General features: G+C 49.5%; 1 protein-coding gene across 1 annotated transcript in view; it reads right to left on the reverse strand.

Moving 5' to 3' along the window:
- The window catches only part of TMEM145 (transmembrane protein 145), a 325,900-nt gene that overhangs the window by 87,435 nt on the left and 216,714 nt on the right, over window positions 1–21,751 (reverse strand). Inside the window, exons 4-7 of the mRNA XM_085615577.1 lie at window positions 15,646–15,732; window positions 13,270–13,371; window positions 13,003–13,087; window positions 12,179–12,250 (exon numbers count right to left, since the gene is read on the reverse strand). Of these exons, the coding sequence (XP_085471703.1) occupies window positions 12,179–12,250; window positions 13,003–13,087; window positions 13,270–13,371; window positions 15,646–15,732 (346 nt within the window). The remainder of the gene's footprint in view (window positions 1–12,178; window positions 12,251–13,002; window positions 13,088–13,269; window positions 13,372–15,645; window positions 15,733–21,751) is intronic.

A 21,751-nucleotide genomic window follows, 5' to 3' on the forward strand; every position in this document is an offset into this window, starting at 1 on the left:
GTTCTCGCGGCTAGACTTGGGCCACGGCTTCCCGGCATCATCGAGCCGGACCAATCGGGCTTCATCCCCAACAGACAGTGCAGTGATAATACCAAGCGCCTTCTGCACTTAATAGACAAGGCTCAATATGCAAGGTCGGACGCTATGCTCCTGTCCATCAACGCTGAGAAAGCATTCGATAGGGTGGATTGGGGTTTTCTAGACAAAACACTGGCGCACTTTGGAATTGGGGATCGCTTCAGGGCATGGGTCGTCAGCTGTTATGATAACCCCAGGGCAACGATTCGGGTCAACGGCATAGGCTCTTGGCCCTTCGAAATCCAGAGAGGTACAAGGCAGGGATGCCCGCTCTCGCCTCTCCTCTTTGCGCTCTATGTAGAACCCTTGGCGCAAAGGATTCGAGATCACCCCGACATAGTCGGCATTTCTTTTGGGGGGGAACCCAATCCAATTAGTCTGCACGCAGATGACATCCTGGCTGCGCTGGAGAAGCCTAAACAATCGGTACCTGCCTTTTGGGGGGAATTGGAGGCCTTTGGGAGGGTATCCGGCTTCAAAGTGAACACGGGGAAGCCTATGCTCCTTCCCCTGGGCTGCAACACCCACACAACCCACGAGGCATCTTCTGCTCACGGGGGATTGCAATCTCAGGCATCGATCCCATACCTGGGGATCGTCTTAACCCCATCCACCAAACGGACATTCACAATGAATTACGCGACTATCACTTCCCAGATACAAGGGGACTTAAGGAAATGGCAGAAACAACCCCTATCGCCTCTCGTGCACGTTGCTGCGGTGAAGATGTCCATCCTTCCTAAACTCCTATATATCTTCCAAACCATCCCAGTGGCCCCTCCTAGAGGTACCATAAAACGTTTACAAGAAACGGTGCAACATTTTATATGGGATGGGAAACGGCCTAGGATGCACAGAGACCTCTCCAACCGACCTACAAATGAAGGAGGCTTGAGGATCCGCAACCTGCAGCAATACTTCCACGCTACACAATTGAGGTACCTGGTGGAATGGTATAAGCCCTAGTCAGAGAAGAGATGGCTCTTTCAGGATAGAGCGATGGCGCAAATATCGCTTTGGAAGATACCTTTTTTAAAACGCACTGATAGGCCGGCAAACCTTCAGATATCCCCTATCACTCTCACAGTGATATGCGTGTGGGATACCGTAGCAGTTAAAAGGGGGCTCACCACCTTTCCCTCTCCGCATACACCTTTGTTCGATAATCCTGAATTCATTCCAGAGCTAGAGGGACAAGCGTTCCAGCAGTGGCGGAAGTAGGACTGCAGATCGGCGGGTCATCTGTTCGATCTCAAGGGGTTCATCCAGCTCTCTGATCTAATACATCATCATCATCATAAGCTTTTATTCGATATGCAAGATATCTTATAAGCACAATTAGAATACAATCATTACAGTGTACAAAAAAGCATTGCTACAAGAAGCCAGTATAAAATTCATTAAAAAAGATAAAAGGACATGAATTGCCCGGTACTAAATTAGCTAAAAAAGGAATTAAACAGCTACTGACAATCTCTTACAACGAATAAGCCAAAACTGCTTTAAAAATTTTGCTGTTCCACACACTATAGGGGGGGAAGTGTCCGTGGTTAGGATACGCAAGGCTACTAGGTGGCTACGTGTGCCCATATTTCGACAAAGAGGTTTCAACCAGAAACTCCTAGGCCTTGCATAATCCGGGCATTCAAATAGGACATGCGCAATGGACTCAACCCTACTCAGGCAACATGCACAGTTTGGAGAAGTACGGGCCGCTGATGTCCAATTCGATACCACAGCACCTAGGGGGAGGGATCCAACTCTAAATTTAAAATAAAGGGCTCGGTCAAAGGGGAGGGTGATCAGGTCCAGGTAGGGTTCAAAAGCCACAATGTCTTTGATTTGTAAAAAGGCGACAGTGGACTTGCAGTGGTTAGGGTTTGTAATTAGACGCTCCGCAGTCCATTTCCAGTAAAGCGCCTTGACAACTTCTTTTGGAGGGGCTGAACGTGATGACCAACAGTCTCCTAGACCGATCTTCTCCAGAAGCTTTTTAGTTTCTCTTAACCATCTTATCTTAGCCCAACCCCCCAGACTCATTATTTCCCCCAGGGCATCAGCATAGGATTTTAGTTCTTCACCCCTCCAGATTCGTGTCCATAGCAGGAGCGGGCGAAGCTGGGCCTGATCTTTGATGTTTTTACAACCCGTGTCCAACCACACTGGTACAGATGGTGTGCTCAGTGGAATGGAGATAATGGATTTCAGTAGCTTGCTCTCCGCTGTCACTAGGGCGTCCAATCGACAGTGGCCCCACAGTTCTGCCCCATACAAGGCTGATGTCACTACTTTGGCCTTGTAGATATCGATTACTGGGGTAAGTGATCTCCTAGGTGAGGCCCTGAACTCCCTCATGAGAGCTCCTCCTACTCTCCTATGGTTGAGGACCATTTTGTCAATATGATTTGCCCAAGACATCCTATCCGTAATCCGAATACCGAGGTAATCGAATTCGGCTACTTTCTCTAAGGGAATCGAGTTAAGTGTAGGTGGAGGGCCCAGTTTCTTAGGAGGATTTAGGACTAGGTATTTTGTTTTGTCCACATTTATTATTAAGCCTTTTGCAGCACAGAACTCCTGGAATCGCGTTAGCAATTTCTGGAGGCCTTGTGGGGTCTTCGAGATCAGGAGCGTGTCATCTGCAAAAAGCAGGGTGGGGATACGGACTCCTCCGAGACAGGGGGCGTCGGCTGGTTCTTGTTGAAGATGTTTTACCACCCCATTCACATATAGTGAAAATAGGGTGGGTGCCATGACACAACCCTGTCTTACGCCCCTGGACACTGGTATCTTCTCAGTGAGCTCTCCATTTTTACCCCAACGGACCTGTGCAAAGGTATGGGCATGAAGGCTAATGAGAAGGGACAAGATGTAAGGGGGTAATCCCAACTCATAAAGCACCCTCCAGAGCTCTTCCCGGGGGACTAGGTCAAAGGCAGTCTTCAGGTTTATAAAGGCCAAATAAAGACTACCCTTGCCTAGTTCCACCACCTTCCACCCCAATAGTGCCAGCCTAAACACCTGCTCTATTGTCCCCATACCAGCCCGAAAACCTGCCTGAAAGTCTGATAGGATTTTATTCTCCTCCACCCAATGGAGAATCCTTCCAAGGATAGCTTTACCAGCTATCTTTTGGGTGGAGTCTATCAGACTTATAGGGCGATAGTTCCCCGGTGTTTCCCTACACCTTTTTTATAAATCGGGACCACCACCGCCCCTTTCCAGGATTCTGGCACAGCCCCTCCCATCATGATATCGTTTAGGAGAGCTGCTATGACCCTTGCCCATTCCGCTGGGTATGCCCTCATAAGGTCCCCCGGAAAGCCGTCTGGGCCCGCTGCCTTGCGAGGCGCTACCCACCCTATAACCCCCTTAATCTCTAAGGGAGTGAAGAGATCATAGGCATGAGGTTCAATTGCTCGTGTAAGGTCCATCCCCACGTTCAGTTCCCCATCTGGGGGGAGGTATAGGGTCCCAAAGTGTTTTACCCAGCTTTGAGGCGGGATGTTGCAGGGTCTCACAGATGCATCGGGTTTATTCCGTGTGCTTATGAGATTCCAAAAGGCCCTTGAATCCCTGATTTTACTAGCCTGGAGCAGGTCTTCCCAGAATTTGTCTTCCCACTCCCTCCTGGCAAATTTAAGGGACTTATTATAGGTCTTCCTTGCTTCCTGTATCACACTACGGGACTTGAGTTTAACCGCCTCAACTAACTTGGCCTTGTGAACCCTACATGTTTGGGTATACCAACCATCAACTGGTTTTTTAAATTCTTTGTTGCCCGACTTGTTAGGGTATAAGGTAAACACGTTAGTTAAGGCTTCTACCAGGGAGACAAAAAGCCCACTCGCTCTACCCACCCCTTCTAAGGAGGTTCCGAGGGTTGTTACCGCATGGTTTAAATGGGATTGAATTTCCCCTACCTTTACCTCGGATAAAACCAATTTCGCCCATTTTATTCGTCTACCACAAGGGGAGACTTCAGACTCATCCGGGGGTGCGGCTACCAGGTTAATGTTATCCTTCCTTAAGGGGCGCCACCACTGGACCATACTTAAGGAGAGTGAATTGTGGTCACTTTCAGTCGAGGGGACCACCTGCATGTCCCTTACATAAGACCATAAGTATACATCTATTAGGAAATAATCTAGCCTAGAGGTGTGTCCTGGTCTATTGTACGTGTGGGCACCCCCCCTATCCGAGGATGTCCTCCCATTAGCTGCCCTTAAGTTGAATTCGAGGCTCAGGGAGTATATCTGGAGCGCCACTTCTGTCCACCTTCTGATCGGTGGGATTTCCAGTACCGGGATCCCCAACCTGGTATCCTCCTCGTCTTGGTCGAGGGAGACGTCCGAGCCCAAGGGCTCGAACGTACAGTTCATATCACCTGCAACCAATATACGAGTCTTATATGGAGTATTATTTAGCAAGGTCTCGAGGAGAGATATTACAGGAGACTTTCTCCCGCCCTTGGTTCCCCGGGCATAAACATTAAAAACATTTAAGACAATTCTTCCCCTTTGATCTATTAGGGTGATGTTTTGTATGTCAGGGGAACCTGTGGGAGACTCCACTACTCTGCAGTCTAAAGAGGCCGCGACCCAGATGAGAAGGCCACCCGAAGGTCGCCCTCTCCCTGTTTCCGAGACTTGCGCAGGGGAGGAATAGGAAGAAAAACCCACCCTATGGACCGGCGCCAAGCTCCATGTCTCTTGGAAAAGGCACAGGGAGTGCTCATCAGCCCAAGCAGTAAAGTCCGGTAGAGGCAGTTTTCTTGCAATCCCTGCGACATTCCAGCTGAAAACCTTAAAGACTAGGGGCCCGATTCACAGAACTAACTTAAGACAAAATCCTAAACTTACTACCATTTTGGTATTCACAGAAGGCACTTACTCATTTTGGTATTCACAGAAGGCACTTACTCATTTCGGTATTCACAGAAGTTAGGAGTCCTAACTTTAGGACTCCTAAATGCCTTCTGTGAATACCGAAAGTCTTAAAATTAGGATTTTTCTCAGTTTAGTATTAGTATAGTTAGGACTCCTAACTTTAGGACTCCTAAATGCCTTCTGTGAATATCGAAAGTCTTAAAATTAGGATTTTTCTCAATTTAGCAGTAGTAAAGTTAGGACTCCTAACTTTAGGACTCCTAAATGCCTTCTGTGAATACTGAAAGCCTTTAAATTAGGATTTTTCTCAGTTTAGTAGTAGTAAAGTCAGGAGTCCTAACTTTAGGACTCCTAAACTGAGAAAAATCCTAATTTTAAGACTTTCGGTATTCACAGAATGCATTTAGGAGTCCTAAAGTTAGGACTCCTAACTTCTGTGAATACCGAAGTGAGTAAATGTCTTCTGTGAATACCAAAATGAGTAAGTGCCTTCGGTGAATACGAAAATGGTAGTAAGTTTAGGATTTTCTCTTAAGTTAGTTCTGTGAATCGGGCCCATAGTCCGTCACAGCTGAAGTGTCGCTGGGCGCCAGAATGCCCCTGTCTATGGACCTCCTCTGAGGTATCTGAGGGGAACAGGGATCTTGTGGGGTGGCTATAGAGACTCCTATCCCACTTGCAAGGTTTGCCTGGGTGGGTGATACTCCTGCTGGCTCTACTCTACTCCCAGTTTCCAGTCAGCAAGGCCCTGGCGCCCACAATTGGTTCTCCCTAGTACCCCCCGAGACCCCAGCCCAGTTTTGACCAAAAATGGGGGAACTTAAACTTCCTCCAGTTGGGCTAACAATTTGCCTGGGGTAAAAATAAGAAAGATCTACCACTTTAACCCCCGGAGCCCCCATACTTTTAATAGGAGTGCAAATCGATGGTACTACTCTTGGGTCTTGGAAATTTATGATTATGCAATCCCCCTCCTGCGTTTTTTTCCCCTGCCCTAACCAACCCACTCTGCGGACACTTAGAATAATACCATCCACACCCAACGGGATTGGCTTGTTTGCCTTCAGCCAGTGGATACACTTGTTCTTGAGTGATTGGTGGTTTTCCAACTGGCCTTCCTTTAAAGGGGGCACATTAACCATGACAGCAACAAAAGGTTGACAGTCTGGTGGGAGGTTTACTGGGGGGATCCGTCGTACTGGATTACTGGGGGCTGGTGAGGGGGTAGATGGGGCAGTAGGTTGAGATACAGACCTAGGGGCTTTCCCTGTCGCTAACCCGTTGGATTTGCTGCGTGCCCCAGGTTTTTGGGAGTCTTCCGTTTTGCCACTAACTATCTGTGGCTGCTTTTGTGGAAGAAACTTAGGCTTATTTTTGTCAGGCTCTAAGTGTGTTGATGGACCCTTATGTTTTGGCCCTGCTTTGGGACGGGGAGGAGATTTAAGAGCTGGTATTAATGGACTATTAGGAACAACTTTGTTTAGACATATTGGGGGCTTAGGGACTCTCTGAGATGGTGGTTCATTCCCCTTTGCGCCTAAGTCCTTATTTTCAGTCACTCTGGTTATTTGTTTAAATGTTGTTTTGAGTGAGTGAAACCCGTCAAGGGTTAATTGCTCTAAATTGTCTATCCTCTCCCCTAGACCCTTGACTTGTGTTAGTAACGGTTTCAAGAGGCTGTATACCTTCTCAAAGATATTTTCAACTGTTACTGAGTCAGAGAGCTTTGAGACCTTGGCGGTGTTAGCGTCTGGGTGTAGCCCCTTGGGAGAGATCAGAACATCCCCTTCTATGTCAATTTCATTCACTATAGGCATACCCCTTATGGTTCTCGTACCGGATCCAGAAGGCTTTCTTACTCTTTGGTAAAGAGCGGCCTGTCTCACTAGCCAACCCTTTTTGCGTTTTCGTGGCTTTCTGCTTAAGGGCCTAATCTCCTGCCTAGTATCGGGAGTTTGGGTGTTAGGGGAAGCCCTAACTGACTCCCCTTCTGATATAACTATGGAGGGAGTGAGCGGTTTTGGGGGCTCAGGATCACTGATGACTTCGCTTGGGAGATTAGGTGATAATGGTGTGGACAGCTTACTAAGGCCACCGTCTTCCACTATAACTATAGGGAGAAGAGCGGCCAGATTTTCCAGCCTACCTATATTTTGCTCTATACCAGCCAACTGGGGGGGGTCTGTGAAAACACCAGGCACACTAGGTGGGGAAACAGATTGAACCCGGACACTGGCCGGTGTAAGCGACTGAGCGGCGACCCCCAAGGATGAACGTCTTGAGGGGAGGTAAACCTCAGATAAACGCCGCTCAGACATAGCAATCTCCTTTTCAATCACCGCCGTCACCCTGGTGATAAAGCGGTCCATAGTTCCTATAACAGGGCTTGCGGCATTTGTCCCCCTTTCGCCTTCACTCCTAAGAAGCTTTCCAGAATGAGTAGACATGGTTTCGGAAAACAGAACAGGGACACACACCGGGCGTATGTACTCACTGTTGATAGAGAGGAAAGGGACGTGGCCCAGCCCAGCCTTGACAGCCCCTGACTGCCCGCCCTTTGCTCGGGCTTCGCTCGTCGTCCCGCTCGCGTCCCGCAGAGCGCCTGACAGAGCGTTAAATCAGAGAGTGTTGCAGGCGGGGGGCGTGGCTGGTGGTGGGTGCGTCCGCCTGTGAGAGCAGGGACTCCTGGATCTTCGAGTCCCTGCTACAACGCCAACGCCAGTTCGATGTTATCCCCCCAGCGCCTCCGGAACCCAGCGCCTAGAAGCAGCTTTCACCTTCCTGAATCCGCGAAGCAGGTGTGCAAGGTAAACTGGACAACAAGCACCCTGGTCCTTGCAGTCCCGGCGATTTTAGCCTCTGAATGGCCTCTGAAATGACGTCCCCTTCGCGCTGGTGGTTCAATCAGGCAAGAGAGCGACTCCGAAGTGTCCCGCTGTCTAAGCGGGGCTTCGCCGGGGCAACCTCCTGCTGGCTCTCTGCTTCGGTCACACTGCCTCTTCACACGGGACCCCCCTGGCACAGCAACCTCACTTTCTCCGGCCACCCGGCAACGCGGGGGGCTCTCCCTCTACTTTCTGATTGTTCTGATTGTGACAGAGCAGCCTATCAGTCTAAACCAAGCACACAATCAGGCTAAATACGTCCGATATCACAGGCTGGGGGGATAAAGCACACACGAGAGCTGAAACACTTACAGTTCTGCAGCAGATGTCAGAGGGATTGCCCAGCCCGGCCTCGAACGGTCCTTGACGGGCAAGGACGGGCCTGCCCTTGGCCCGGGCTTCGCCCGGGCGCTGCCCGCGCGCGTCCCGCACCGCGGGGCGCTCAACAGGCTTAAATGCAGCCCGGGCGCAACGATGACATCAACGAAGTGCGCCCGGGGCAAAGGACACTGGGAGTTGTGGTCTCCTAACGCCGTTTCCCTCACGGCGATGATGGCAGCAGTGGCGGCGAGTATCGAGAGCAAGCAGGTGAGCCCGTAGTAACAAGCCGTTCCCCTCATGGCAGGCTTAGAGGCAAAGATGGTTCACCAGGTCAATAGCGCGTCCCGCGCCGCGGGGCGCTCAACAGGCTTAAATGCAGCCCGGGCGCAACGATGACATCAACGAAGTGCGCCCGGGGCAAAGGACACTGGGAGTTGTGGTCTCCTAACGCCGTTTCCCTCACGGCGATGATGGCAGCAGTGGCGGCGAGTATCGAGGGCAAGCAGGTGAGCCCGTAGTAACAAGCCGTTCCCCTCACGGCAGGCTTAGAGGCAAAGATGGTTCACCAGGTCAATAGCGCGTCCCGCGCCGCGGGGCGCTCAACAGGCTTAAATGCAGCCCGGGCGCAACGATGACATCAACGAAGTGCGCCCGGGGCAAAGGACACTGGGAGTTGTGGTCTCCTAACGCCGTTTCCCTCACGGCGATGATGGCAGCAGTGGCGGCGAGTATCGAGGGCAAGCAGGTGAGCCCGTAGTAACAAGCCGTTCCCCTCACGGCAGGCTTAGAGGCAAAGATGGTTCACCAGGTCAATAGCGCGTAATACAGTTCTACGGCATCGACGCCCCACAAAGGTTTCAATATTTTCAAATCCGACATTGACTGACACAGCCTGGAATACGCCCTCTGGTTATCCGACGACTGGCGGCTTTTTGAAAAGTGGCTAATTACCAAAGAGTCAGATCGTAAGATGATCACGTACATATACAAAATGATTTGCCCGCCTCCCGACTCGTGCCGTTCGGCTGGTCAGCGGAGATGGGAGGGGGAGCTGGGGAGAACCCTTATGGACAAAGACTGGCAAGATATATACTACAGGGCCAATTACACAGCTAGGAATACTGCCAGTAGGGAAACAGCGGTGAAAGTCGCGACGTATTGGTATCTGACACCGGTAAGGCTCAATATAGGCAATCCCAACCGCAGTTCGACTTGCTGGAGAGGATGTGACGAAGAGGGCACACTGACACATCTCTTATGGGAGTGCAGGGAAGTGACAGAATTATGGACAGCAATACTTAACGACATTGATAAGCACTTTGATACCGAGATTACCCGCTTCCCTGCCTACACGATTCTAGGGTTTCCCAATGCACTTACATTTCCAGTGAAGTAAATCAGAGGGAGACAGATGGGCTTGGCCATGAGGGCGGTGGTCCAGCACATTCTATCGCTCTGGGGGACACAAACCCGGCCTACCCATACAGGCTGGCTGCACAAACTTTGGTACACATTAGGTATGGAACGCATTCCTGCCATACTCACGCAGTCCACAGCATCCTTTACCAAGGTCTGGCAGCCTACTCTGTCACTCCTATCATCGGAATTCAACGAAGTCACCTGCCCAAAATATCTCCGTCTGTTGCGACTTACCAACACTTCGTCCCCAACAGATGCCCCAGGAACGTAGCGGATTGGCGGCTCTCACAAATCAGGACCTAAGGTAGCGAAATTGGCACACCGGTTAGGGGGGGGTCATGGTGGGGGGTTGTTTTTGTTTTTGGTTGGAGCACTACGGAGGTGGAAGCGCGACCTCGAAATGGGAGCCTCAGCATTGTCCGCACCCAGGGCCACTTGCTACTCGACGAACTTTTACCGTCTCGAGTGTACTTTAGAGGGATGGGTGGGACACCGACATTATTCTTCATGTACCATCAAAAGGAGTATTTGGTCACTGTAATGTACTTTGCTTTCATGCTAAAATTAATAAAACAAAGTTAAACATAAAATATTCATATAAAATCAGCCGAATTACGAAAACAAATTTACTCACCTGTTATCAGGAGAGATCCCAGTGCTGGATCTTGGTGCCCAGCACTGACCCTGAAAAGTAATACAACCGTACTTACCTTTAACTTGATTTTCCTACATAGGATAATATTGCCTGGTTTTCACCAGAAATTCTTCTAAGTGTCGATTTTGCAAACTTACAAATATTTGTTAAAAATCGTCTGTATAAAAAAATCACATTCTTTCAACTGTTTACAGGAGATGCCCCAGTGCTGGATCCAGGATCCAACACTGAGTTAGAAAAAGTAACCATATCCCCACTTACCTGCTAAGTGAATTTCCTCCCATAGGATAACATTAGTGATTCTATGTGAAAAAGTTTTTAAGTGTCAACTTTTAAAATACAATAATATTCCTTAAAAATCATAACTGTAACCAAAATGGTTTTACTCAACTGTTTACAGGAGATGTCCCAGGACTGAATCTAAGATCCAGTCCTGTGGTAAGAAAAGTAATCCAAAAAGTAATCTATTGCATTTAACTAGAAATTCCCATTGAGCTCAATATATAATTGTGTTTGAAATTGTAACATCGCATTCAAAAGTCTATTGCCTATTGAAAAGTATTTATCTAAAGCATCTCATTTTGAGAAAGTATATTTTGATACCTATTGTTGGTTCTAAAATAAAACAAGCATATATTTTTATATACAAACCATTGGCCTGGAATTCAGTTCTTGAGTGTGTGAGACCATTTGCTGACTGAGTGTGTACAACAAATGCTTTGCACTGTCCTCTGATACTGCCTTACTGCTCGACCAAGCTACCACTTTAGAGAGTAAGGATATATCTAACTTTAGCCTCTGCCAAACCTCTAGGGACTGTGGACTCTGTGCACACTGTACCTATTTGGGAACAGTATATACAGAGTCACTTTCTTACAGATGTCCCAACCTGCTCACACCTAGTCACCTATTCTTCACTGTATGGCCCAATACGCATTCCTGATGGGGGAGCAATTAACAGGCTGAGGCAGCTGGAAACTCCCAGAAGGCCTCAGAAAGGTTAGGGCTGGAAAATGCCAACTTTCTAAAAGTGCCATTTTCAAAATTGTTAATCTCAAATCTGACTTTACCATTAAAGAGGATTGTAAATCGCAATTCATTTGAGTCCAAACATGGCATTTCTACCTGCTCCCAATCACAAGTTAACACTTATTAAATGTAACATGGTAACCCAATGTTGTCCTATGGGAGAGGTAGGCATAACAGTATTGAAAAACGGATTCTGGAGTTTTTTACTACCAGGGCTTGTAAAACTTAAAACCACATTTTCTATCCTTTAAATACAATGCATCCTGCCCTATGGGCTTTTTAGAGCCTTCCAAATGGGTGACATATGTATTAAAACGGAAGGTTTAGGCCAGGCAAAGATTTTTTTTTGGGCATGTTGGATTGTCAGTTTAAAACTGCACACAGGCTGTAGTGGCAGGCGTAAGACATGTTTTTAAAGGGCTACTTAAGTGGGTGGCACAATATGTGCTTCAAGCCCACTAGTGGCATTTAATTTACAGGCCCTGGGTACATATAGTACCAATTTACTAGGGACTTATAAGTAAATTAAATGTCCCAATTGGGTGTAAGCTAATTTTACCATGTTTAAAAGCACATTAGCTCTGGTTAGCCGGGTTAAAGTGCACACAGACCTAATGCCAACAAAAACGAATTTCAGCAAACAGGAGAGGAGAAGGCCATAAACCTTTGAGGAAAGACCACACCAAATCTGTCAGGTCTAACAAGCAGCAATCAGTCTACAGATATTACTCATAATACGTGGTGATGTTTTCCAAGATCGGTGCCCGTCCTTACCCAGTGCCAAGGTAGCACCATAATGCTCACCTTATTACAGATCTTATCACCTCTTATGACCAACGGGGCAAAAGCTTATACTGACTTCTGTAAAGAAAAGGCCAGCTTGCCCGCCAGAGGGTACTCACAGCCAAAGTAGCAGGACAGGATGAGGATGCAGATGAAGATGATCAGGAATGTGATGTCTGTCTCCAGGATTCCTGCCAGAAGAGAGAGAGAAGACGAGTTAATTCTAAGAGCGGGATCTCATTCCAGAGGACAAGAGTAGAGGCGAGGCAGAGCAGGCAGCACGGACTCAAGGCGCATTCAAGAAGGTTGAAAGGAACCTCAGCAAGTCTACTGTACTCCACATAGGTCTCAGAGGGATATGAGCATTCACCCCAAAAACTAGCAGGATGGAAGGTGGGGACTTGCATGCAGTATCGAGAGAATATTGTAAATATATCACCCAACGCATGTAGCAAAACACGGTGCCCAGCACAGAACTTAGGACTGAATACCACTTCTTGAATGGGAGGCTGCCGTCTAATTATATATAGTAGGAAGGCAAAATTATTTCTTCTACTCAGTTCTATATGTACACCTCAAATCTGCAAGGTACAACCCATGTGCAGTTAAGTCTCAGCCACCAATCCCAGCCCTGAATGTTCCACCATACCAGAGTCAGGTCCAGAGATGATGCTCTGCTCGGTTGACCTGCATTTAGGACGTACCGACCAATTTAATGGGTGTCAGTCAGCACCAAAGTCACCTCCGTAGACTCCTCTCACCTGTTGAGATCCAGTGGACATGATCTCATCGGTCACTACCAACACCTCACATGATATTAACCCGTACATAAATTCTGTGTGTCTGATATGGTGAAATCGCAAGGGAGCTCCATTCCTTCTGGCACTACCTGCTCGACAAACCCATCATTGATAGTTGTGATTATACTGAGGTTTGAGCTTACCAAATTCGTCAGCAGAGAAGTGCCGGGTCCAGAAGGACTTCCCGTTGGTGAGGACCATTTCATACTCCAGCTCAAGCCCATCACCCTGTGAACAAGAACCACTCACTACTCAGAGAAGTAAGGACAGGACTAAAGGATTGGGGTTGTACTTAGTCTAAAAAGACATCTGCTGAATATTAATCACATTTTTAGGCACCAGGGACCGGCTCTGTCCCAATGCAAAACCCCCAAAAGAGCTAAAAGATGAAGAGCTGGAGAAGCACTCACCCCACACTTGCTGAGGGCAATGTACCACCACCTCTCGCGCACCGACCGGAAGCTCCTTCCACTGTTACAGGACAAGTAGCGGACCCCATCCTCCGCCAGCAACTTTGAAAAAGAGAAACAAACCCTTGAGTCAAAAGGTGTATTGAGGAGGAAGAAGAGAGAATGAAGAAGGAGGAAGAAGAGGAGAAGGCAGAACAAGGAAAGAGATAACAAAAAGCAGGAAGGAGACACAATAAGAAAGAAGGCAGGAAAGAGCAAGAGGAACTAGTCCTGTGAAGAAGAGAGGAACAGAAAGAGTGAGTGATGGAGGAATGATGGGTAGGCATCCCTTCCTGCACCATCTTGAAAACGACCCCAAAGGATGACCGGACTGGCAGGAAGAGAAACAAAGGTCCGGGCCAGAAACACCAGACTAAGGAAAAGTAGGGATGACATGGAGAAGAAACCAGACAGGCGTACACCTCCTGCACAGGGACTGACTAGTGGTACCCATCCACCCCACACCATATTGAGGGGTCCTTCCCTAAAAACAGGGGTACCAGAGAATGAACAGCAGATAAGGTAAAGTAAAATAGACGTTGCACAGTCCTTGAGAGTGCCTACTGCTGGGACAGTTGGGAACCGAGGAGTAACAGAGTACAACAGATAGTCTTTCCGAAGTTAGCTTTGCCTCACTAGTTAGCACCTTCTGGAGATCCTTTTGTTCTAATACTCTTTCCTGTGGTGAGTCGGGCATGTCTAGATGGATTCTGCACCTATTAAAACAATCCTAGAAGTACTGCACTTGTCTGTCCAGCTCTGTCATTTGTACTGTTCGAAAAGGATGTCCTTCTGGCTTCAGATAAATGCCTCTACAAACCTCACTTCCTGTGATCCTCGCCTACTGTCGAGGATTTATGCTGGAGATGGAAGTCTAAACAACGGTGCCGGGATGGAGTGGGGGTGCTGGGACGGAGTGGGGGTGCTGGGGCGGAGTGGGGGTGCTGGGACGGAGTGGGGGTGCTGGGGCGGAGTGGGGATGCTGGGGCGGAGTGGAGGTGCTGGGACGGAGTGGGGGTGCTGGCCATCAACAAGAACACACTAAAGTCTTAGAAACCCAAATGTACTAAAATAACAAATTTACTTTGGGCCTGATTAAGATCTTGACGGACGTGTTACTCCATCACAGCAGTGACTGATATCCCGTCCGCCAAAATATACATCACCGAGGATATAATGGGATTTATATTTCGGCAGATGGGATATCCATCACTGTCGTGATGGAGTAACTCATCCACCGAGATCTAAGTCAAGCACAAAATGAGCGAATCGCAGTGAGTGGAAGTGGGAGGGGAGCGTATTCTGAAGTCCAACATGCATCTTAGAGCAAATGCTCTCAAATATATGGCTCTAATGTTTAGTGTAAGATATAGGGATTGTGGATAAGACAACCTCCATAGAAAGGGTGGGCATATTTATGAGAATTGTGGCGCAGGGTTTTGCAGCAAGTTACCTTGCTTCGCTGGCCTGCTTCACAGGGAAAGGGCAGGAATGCACCGTATTTATCCAATACAGTCCATTCCTGTCCTTTCCCCTGTGCTGGTGCTGTTTCAGCAGCCTAGAGTCAATGCAGGCACCCTTGCACCTTGGGGCAAGGATGTCTGCATTGTAGGCAGCACACATAGAAAGAGGAAAAAACAAGGAGAAATAACCTGGGGTGTTGCATTTTTTTGGGCACATTCCCACATTTAGCAGGTTTGGCAAATCTGGGAATGCGTCTAACCATGGGATTTGTGTATGACCACCCACTGCGCCGCCCATGGAACGCCTCCCTTGCACAGAGTAATGCAACGCAGTGATTGGCACTGCGCTGCATTAATCCCTATTTATGAACTCTTTCAAAGCCACGCAAAGTGGCTTTGCGTGGCTTCATAAATATGACTTGGAGCTTTGCGTCGTGCATGTACCACGTTCCGTAGTGCAAGCATGACGCAAGGCCCTCGTAAATATGCCAGTGTTCGAGTAGCTGACACACCAAAAACAAGTGCTGGAATGGCAACTCAGCAACCACTGGTCAACAGAAGGCTTTTCATTTATTTACACACGTTAAAGTAGTGTGTTATAGAGCGCGGGAAGAAAGGCGAGGTGTCTCAACGCACAACCCCGTTGTAAGAGCCTTTCCCCGCCGGGTGGTGGGCAGATTTTGGAATGCAGCCTCCACTGGGAACTGGTCAGTGTGATATGTGGAATGAGAAAGATTGTCCCAGCTCGGCTCCTGGTTGGCTGCTTTATCTGGCTCTTACCTGGAAGGGAGGGGGCTCTAGGGGGAGACATGCTGTCACCTTGGAGTCATCACCTTTATCCAGGAGGTCAATGGGGTCCGGATTGTGCTCTCACCTGGCATCCGGACCACGTGTAGTGTGTGGTGAGGTTGATGACCTGGTTGTTCTCCGGTCGGATGACAGACTCCTTCATGAAACAGTCCTGTGAGGAGAAGGGAGAGGAACACGTCACACTGGGTCTGCTCGTTGCTGCTATAGCACTGTACGCAGAGGTTTGAGAAGGTACCAGATCATGTCGCTTCCACGCTGCTGAGCATGACCCCTATACCATGTCTCTGATCCCTTATCTCAACACTCATTCAGGAGTGCACCACTCTCTGACAAAGCAGCCCTTTCACCTAGGTGGGCGTCTGGGGGTTCAAGGAAACATAAATAACAAAGAAGCGTGCTAGTGTTGGGGTTCTCTCTACAGAGTGACTGGAAGCTGACTGCTGAGACTCCGGACACCAGAGGAACCTAAGAGTGGCAGGGGTGGCTATAGGTACATCCTGTGCCATTGGATGGGGTGTCCTGGGGGTCCACCAAGCTCTCTCAGGGGTGTCTTGGGGGGTCCACCATGCTCCAGGCGGTGTCCTGAAGGGGCTCCACCAAACTCTCCTAGGGGCGTCCTGGGGAGTCAATCGAGCTCTCCTAGGAGTGCCCTGGGGGTCCACCATGCTCTCCTAGGGGTGTCCTGTGGGGGTCCACCAAGCTCTCCTAGGGATGAATGGCTTTTTACCAGTTGTATCATGGCACCTAGGAATCTAGGAGAGGGAAAGTGGGTGCACATGACGGGTCACCGCACTGTGGATGAGTTTGGACAATGGGCCGTCTCCTGCTCATGGCCTGGGTGGGCACTTTGTGAGTCGTCCCCACATGGGCATGCTGCCAGCACCCACACGTGGGGCACTTAGTCTTCACCAGCCGTGGATGGAAGGAACATGTTTGCTTGTGCTGCTCCTGCACTGTCTCAAGACCACGGAACAGGGTGCTTGGCTGTACTCGAGGCGCTATACACTGCACACAGCCTGGCTCAGACCTGCTCAGCCCACACCCAGCCTCCCAGGCAGGGTGGGCTTCTCTGGGCTCACTGTGAGGACAGTGGTCAGGTTGTGTTACTAGATATGGGGAAGAGGGAGGGGCTTATAAAGCACCCCACACCCCCCATGCATGTGTGCAAAGAGTCTGAAGTACAAGCCCAGGGGCCCACAGTACAACACTATGCAGATAATGTTTATTCTTTACATAAAGGCAGATATGAAAAGGGTTGTTTACTTAGAGCTCCAATTCCCCACGGTTGGCAACTTTCAGAGATTGACACACTTTAAACTTTTCCCCTCAACAGCCGTGAATTCTTGATAGAATCACATCGGTGTCACATTCACCAGTACAGCCAATCCGTGTCAATACTTTGGTCTTTCAGTTGTGTTCTGGCCAGTAAGAGAGAGGAGCTCTGACCCCACCCCCAGGGCCATGTACAGACTGTAAGGCACAAATGTCCCCAAACTAATGTGGGAAGAAGTCCTTCGTTCGTGACTCTACGAGAGATCCCGAAGGGGGACACCTGTACGTTCCAGGTAAGTACCTTTTCTTCTCCAACATTTCATCTTTCACAGACACGCATGCTTTGAATCGGACCACCGAGCAGCCCAAACTAGCCGCTGTGGATGGAGTGAGGCAGGATTCACTGCACTGCCCCCTCCACTGATCACGCCTCAACAATGGACATCCATGTAGTGCTGATAAAACATGTATGACATCCAACATATACTAGGATTGCAGAAGTCCAGTGGCGAGACCTTCAGATGGATAAAGATGGGTATAGGGCTGCCTTCGCCGTCATTCCTCCTGTGAGATGTGTAGCCACTCATTATTAAGGAAGAAAGCAACACAAGGAAACTCCTAGGGGTTTAAACCGGTTTGGGATTTTCCTTTCCTCCTGGAAGCCTGGGTGAGGGCTACGAACTGCAGCTCTGTCTTAGGCACATCTTCAGTCTGGGGGCCACACACCACAATGACCCCTGGAGACTCTATGCTACAGCTGTTCTTTGTTCTCACGCGTAGAAACCAGGAAAGGACTACTATGATGGCGACCTGCTCAACTACAGGCCTAGACTCACCCCTACTCTGAACAACAAGATATAGAACATTAACTTCATCATCCTCACAAGGCAGGCACCAAAACACAGATATAGTGAAGGGACTGCGCTGTGAAAGAACCAACAGAGGCCTCTCTTCCCAGCTAGTGTGCACCTGTCCCTCAGCTGGGGATGGAGGTCATGGAAAGAAAGCCGGCAGGATCATGGCCTGGTTCATATGAACCTCAGAAGGGACTGCGCTGTGAAAGAACCAACAGAGGCCTCTCTTCACAGCTAGTGTGCACCTGTCCTTCTGCTGGAGATGGAGGTCATGGAAAGAAAGCCGGCAGGATCATGGCCTGGTTCATATGAACCTCACAAGGGACTGCGCTGTGAAAGAACCAACAGAGGCCTCTCTTCCCAGCTAGTGTGCACCTGTCCTTCTGCTGGAGATGGAGGTCATGGAAAGAAAGCCGGCAGGATCATGGCCTGGTTCATATGAACCTCAGAAGGGACTGCGCTGTGAAAGAACCAACAGAGGCCTCTCTTCACAGCTAGTGTGCACCTGTCCTTCTGCTGGAGATGGAGGTCATGGAAAGAAAGCAGACAGGATCACGGCCTGGTTCATATGAACGTCAGACGGGACTGCGCTGTGAAAGAACCAACAGAGGCCTCGCTTCACAGCTAGTGTGCCCCTGTCCTTCAGCTGGGGATGGAGGTCATGGAAAGAAAGCCGGCAGGATCACGGCCTGGTTCATATGAACCTCAGAAGGGACTGCGCTGTGAAAGAACCAACAGAGGCCTCTCTTCACAGCTAGTGTGCACCTGTCCTTCTGCTGGAGATGGAGGTCATGGAAAGAAAGCAGACAGGATCACGGCCTGGTTCATATGAACCTCAGAAGGGACTGCGCTGTGAAAGAACCAACAGAGGCCTCGCTTCACAGCTAGTGTGCACCTGTCCTTCTGCTGGAGATGGAGGTCATGGAAAGAAAGCCGGCAGGATCATGGCCTGGTTCATATGAACCTCGGAAGGGACTGCACTGTGAAAGAACCAACAGAGGCCTCGCTTCCCAGCTAGTGTGCACCTGTCCTTCAGCTGGGGATGGAGGTCATGGAAAGAAAGCCGGCAGGATCATGGCCTGGTTCATATGAACCTCGGAAGGGACTGCACTGTGAAAGAACCAACAGAGGCCTCGCTTCCCAGCTAGTGTGCACCTGCCCTTCTGCTGGAGATGGAGGTCATGGAAAGAAAGCCGGCAGGATCACGGCCTGGTTCATATGAACCTCGGAAGGGACTGCGCTGTGAAAGAACCAACAGAGGCCTCTCTTCACAGCTAGTGTGTACCAGTCCTTCAGCTGGGGATGGAGGTCATGGAAAGAAAGCCGGCAGGATCATGGCCTGGTTCATATGAACCTCAGAAGGGACTTTGGAGCAGACATCAGATTGTCCTCCGGGAGCAGTTTGTCCTTGAAGCCACTAGTTCATGACACTTTAGCAGCGAGCGCCTGCAGCTCACAGACCCACTGTGATTGAGTATGACTACAGAGTTCTAGGCTACAGATCACATTTCTGCCTTGTTCAGTTGTTTGAAGAGTTGTTTGGGACTTTAGCAGGCCAGAGGCAGCAGCTGCACCTGATGGGGAGAAAAGTCCAAGTTCACAGGAGACACACAAAGTCTTCAGTTTCTCACAATAGCTGGTGAGATAGGCCTTTCCGCAGCAGATGCGGCTCAGCGTGGAAGTCCACACGACTGCTGGAACAAATGTCCCTGGCCAACCAGAGGAAAAGGCTTCCATCTGAATGCTCGGTTCTCAAACACAATTATTCTTTAAAACAGCTTTGTTCACAGAACAGGACGGCAACCACAGAAAAGAGAAGCAGCAAGCAATAACCATCCATCACTCACAGGACTGCGGCTTCCAGGCACACAGACTCTGCCTCTTCCACAGAAGGACTGCTGTCTGCTCAAACCCCTACACCGAGTCTGCACCGCTTGTTTTTCACCCTCTCCCTGCCAGCAGATATAGTGCTTGGTACCTCTTTGGTGGGGCGGGGATGTCCCCTGCGTGGTGTACAGGAATCAGTGCTTAATTTGTAAAGCAGGAAGTGTTGATGCCCAAAGCTCTGCTCAGAGGCACCCTACACTGCCATACAATGTCAGGGGACCTTGAATCCACTCCAGACCTCTTCAATCCACCACCAAGCCTCTTCAATCCACCACCAGGCCACTTTAATCCACCACCAGGCATCTTTAATCCACCACCAGGCCTCTTTAATCCACCACCAGGCCTCTTTAATCCACCACCAGGCCTCTTTAATCCACCACAAGGCCCCTTTAATCCACTACCAGGCCTCTTTAATCCACCACCAGGCCCCTTTAATCCACCACCAGGCCTCTTTAATCCACCACCAGGCCTCTTTAATCCACCACCAGGCATCTTTAATCCACCACAAGGCCTCTTTAATCCACCACAAGGCCCCTTTAATCCACTACCAGGCCTCTTTAATCCACCACCAGGCCCCTTTAATCCACCACCAGGCCACTTTAATCCACCAGGCCTCTTTAATCCACCACCAGGCATCTTTAATCCACTCCAGGCCTCTTTAATCCACTCCTGGCCCCTTTAATCCACCGCCAGGCACCCTTATCTCACTCTTTCAGCCCCTGCTTTCTCCTTTGTGAAGGTTTTTCCGTCATTCTCTACCTTTGTCTCTCCAATTTGTTTGTTTTTCTCTTTATCGTTCTTGGTAAATGGCCAATGAGGAAAAATAAGATTTGGTCCCCAAAATTAAGTTGCAGTGACCCGAACCAGCTCAAATTAAGCAGTGGTGCGGACCAATGCGAAGCAAGGAAACGAGAGTGACTATGAAGCCAACCAGCGGTCAGTCAGGGCCGGCCTCGAAGCCCTTCTTAGGTCTCGGCTAACGAAGGCTGCGCTTGCGCAGTCTCGCTCGCGAGATTTAATGACTTGGAGAAGAGGGGCTTGAACCCGCCCCTCTTCTCCCCTGTTCTCCATTGGCTGGCCTCTTGAATGCTGGCCAGCCATTGGAGAAGAGGTCAGTCATTCCGATTAGGCCCCGTCCTTTTCGGATCGGGGGGCGTGTTTTTTGCAAGAAGTCTCATTCTCTCCTCCAGCCAATGGCTGGAGGAGAGAAAAGACAAACACGCCCCCGAATCCGAAAATGCCGCTGCCTTTCTCCGAGGCATTTCTGCTCTGCCTCGGAGAAAGGCGGTGGTGTCTTCCGGTGCCCTCGGCTTGTTTAATTCGGTATTTCTCGTAGCTGTTTAAAGGCTTGCATACGAATTTGATACAAGTCATGGTAAGCGAGGCTCGCACTGTTTGCTCCTGTTAGTGAGATTAATTGAGGTGTAACCGGTCTCACCGTCACGCACGCGAAAGAACAAACACACTGCTACTATAAAACAGCATATCTGACAGGGGGTGGAGAGCTGTGGGGGAAGTGGTTTTTACTAGAAGTTATTTGTCCAGGGCGGGGCATCATCCAGGGTTCCAGTGTAGGGTGTAGGGTATGTTTTCAAGAAGCTCGCTCGACACGCTCTGTCTCTCGCCTTCGTTCACACCCTCGAGCTTTCTCAGAGCAGCTCTCATTGGTCGAAGAACAGAGTTGATGGGCTTGTTTCCGCTTTTGCATGCGCGAGGCATCGAGAGAAGCCCCCCCCCTCCTTCTCTTTTGGAGCAGCCGGATGAAGCTCATTAGAGTTGCCATGCTTACGGCGGGTCACGTGGCTCCTGCTGCATGGATCTGTAAGTGTCAGCTGCCAGGGCCACCGGCTGGCTGCACAATGAAACAAATTAAGCTTCTTCTTAATTGGGAAGAATTTCGGAATATTGTACTTTGCGGGTCTCCCCCCCCCCCCCCCCACCCCCCGCTGCCTGCATTCCTTCTGGTCTGTGCTGTGGGTGGTGGCTCGGTCGAGGGGTGAGAACGGAGGGTTCAGCACATCTCGACAGACTAAAGTGGTGCATTATCTGTGTGTGATCAGAGCAGCCTTGTTTGCTTTCGTTTCGTGGAGCGACGCCAAGATGGTTGACTGTGGCTCTTGTGACATACTTTTGTGTCTTCTGGCATGGGCAGTTCTG

This window comes from Triturus cristatus, chromosome 7 (assembly GCF_964204655.1).
Source record: "Triturus cristatus chromosome 7, aTriCri1.1, whole genome shotgun sequence".
Classification (NCBI taxonomy): Eukaryota; Metazoa; Chordata; class Amphibia; order Caudata; family Salamandridae; genus Triturus; species Triturus cristatus.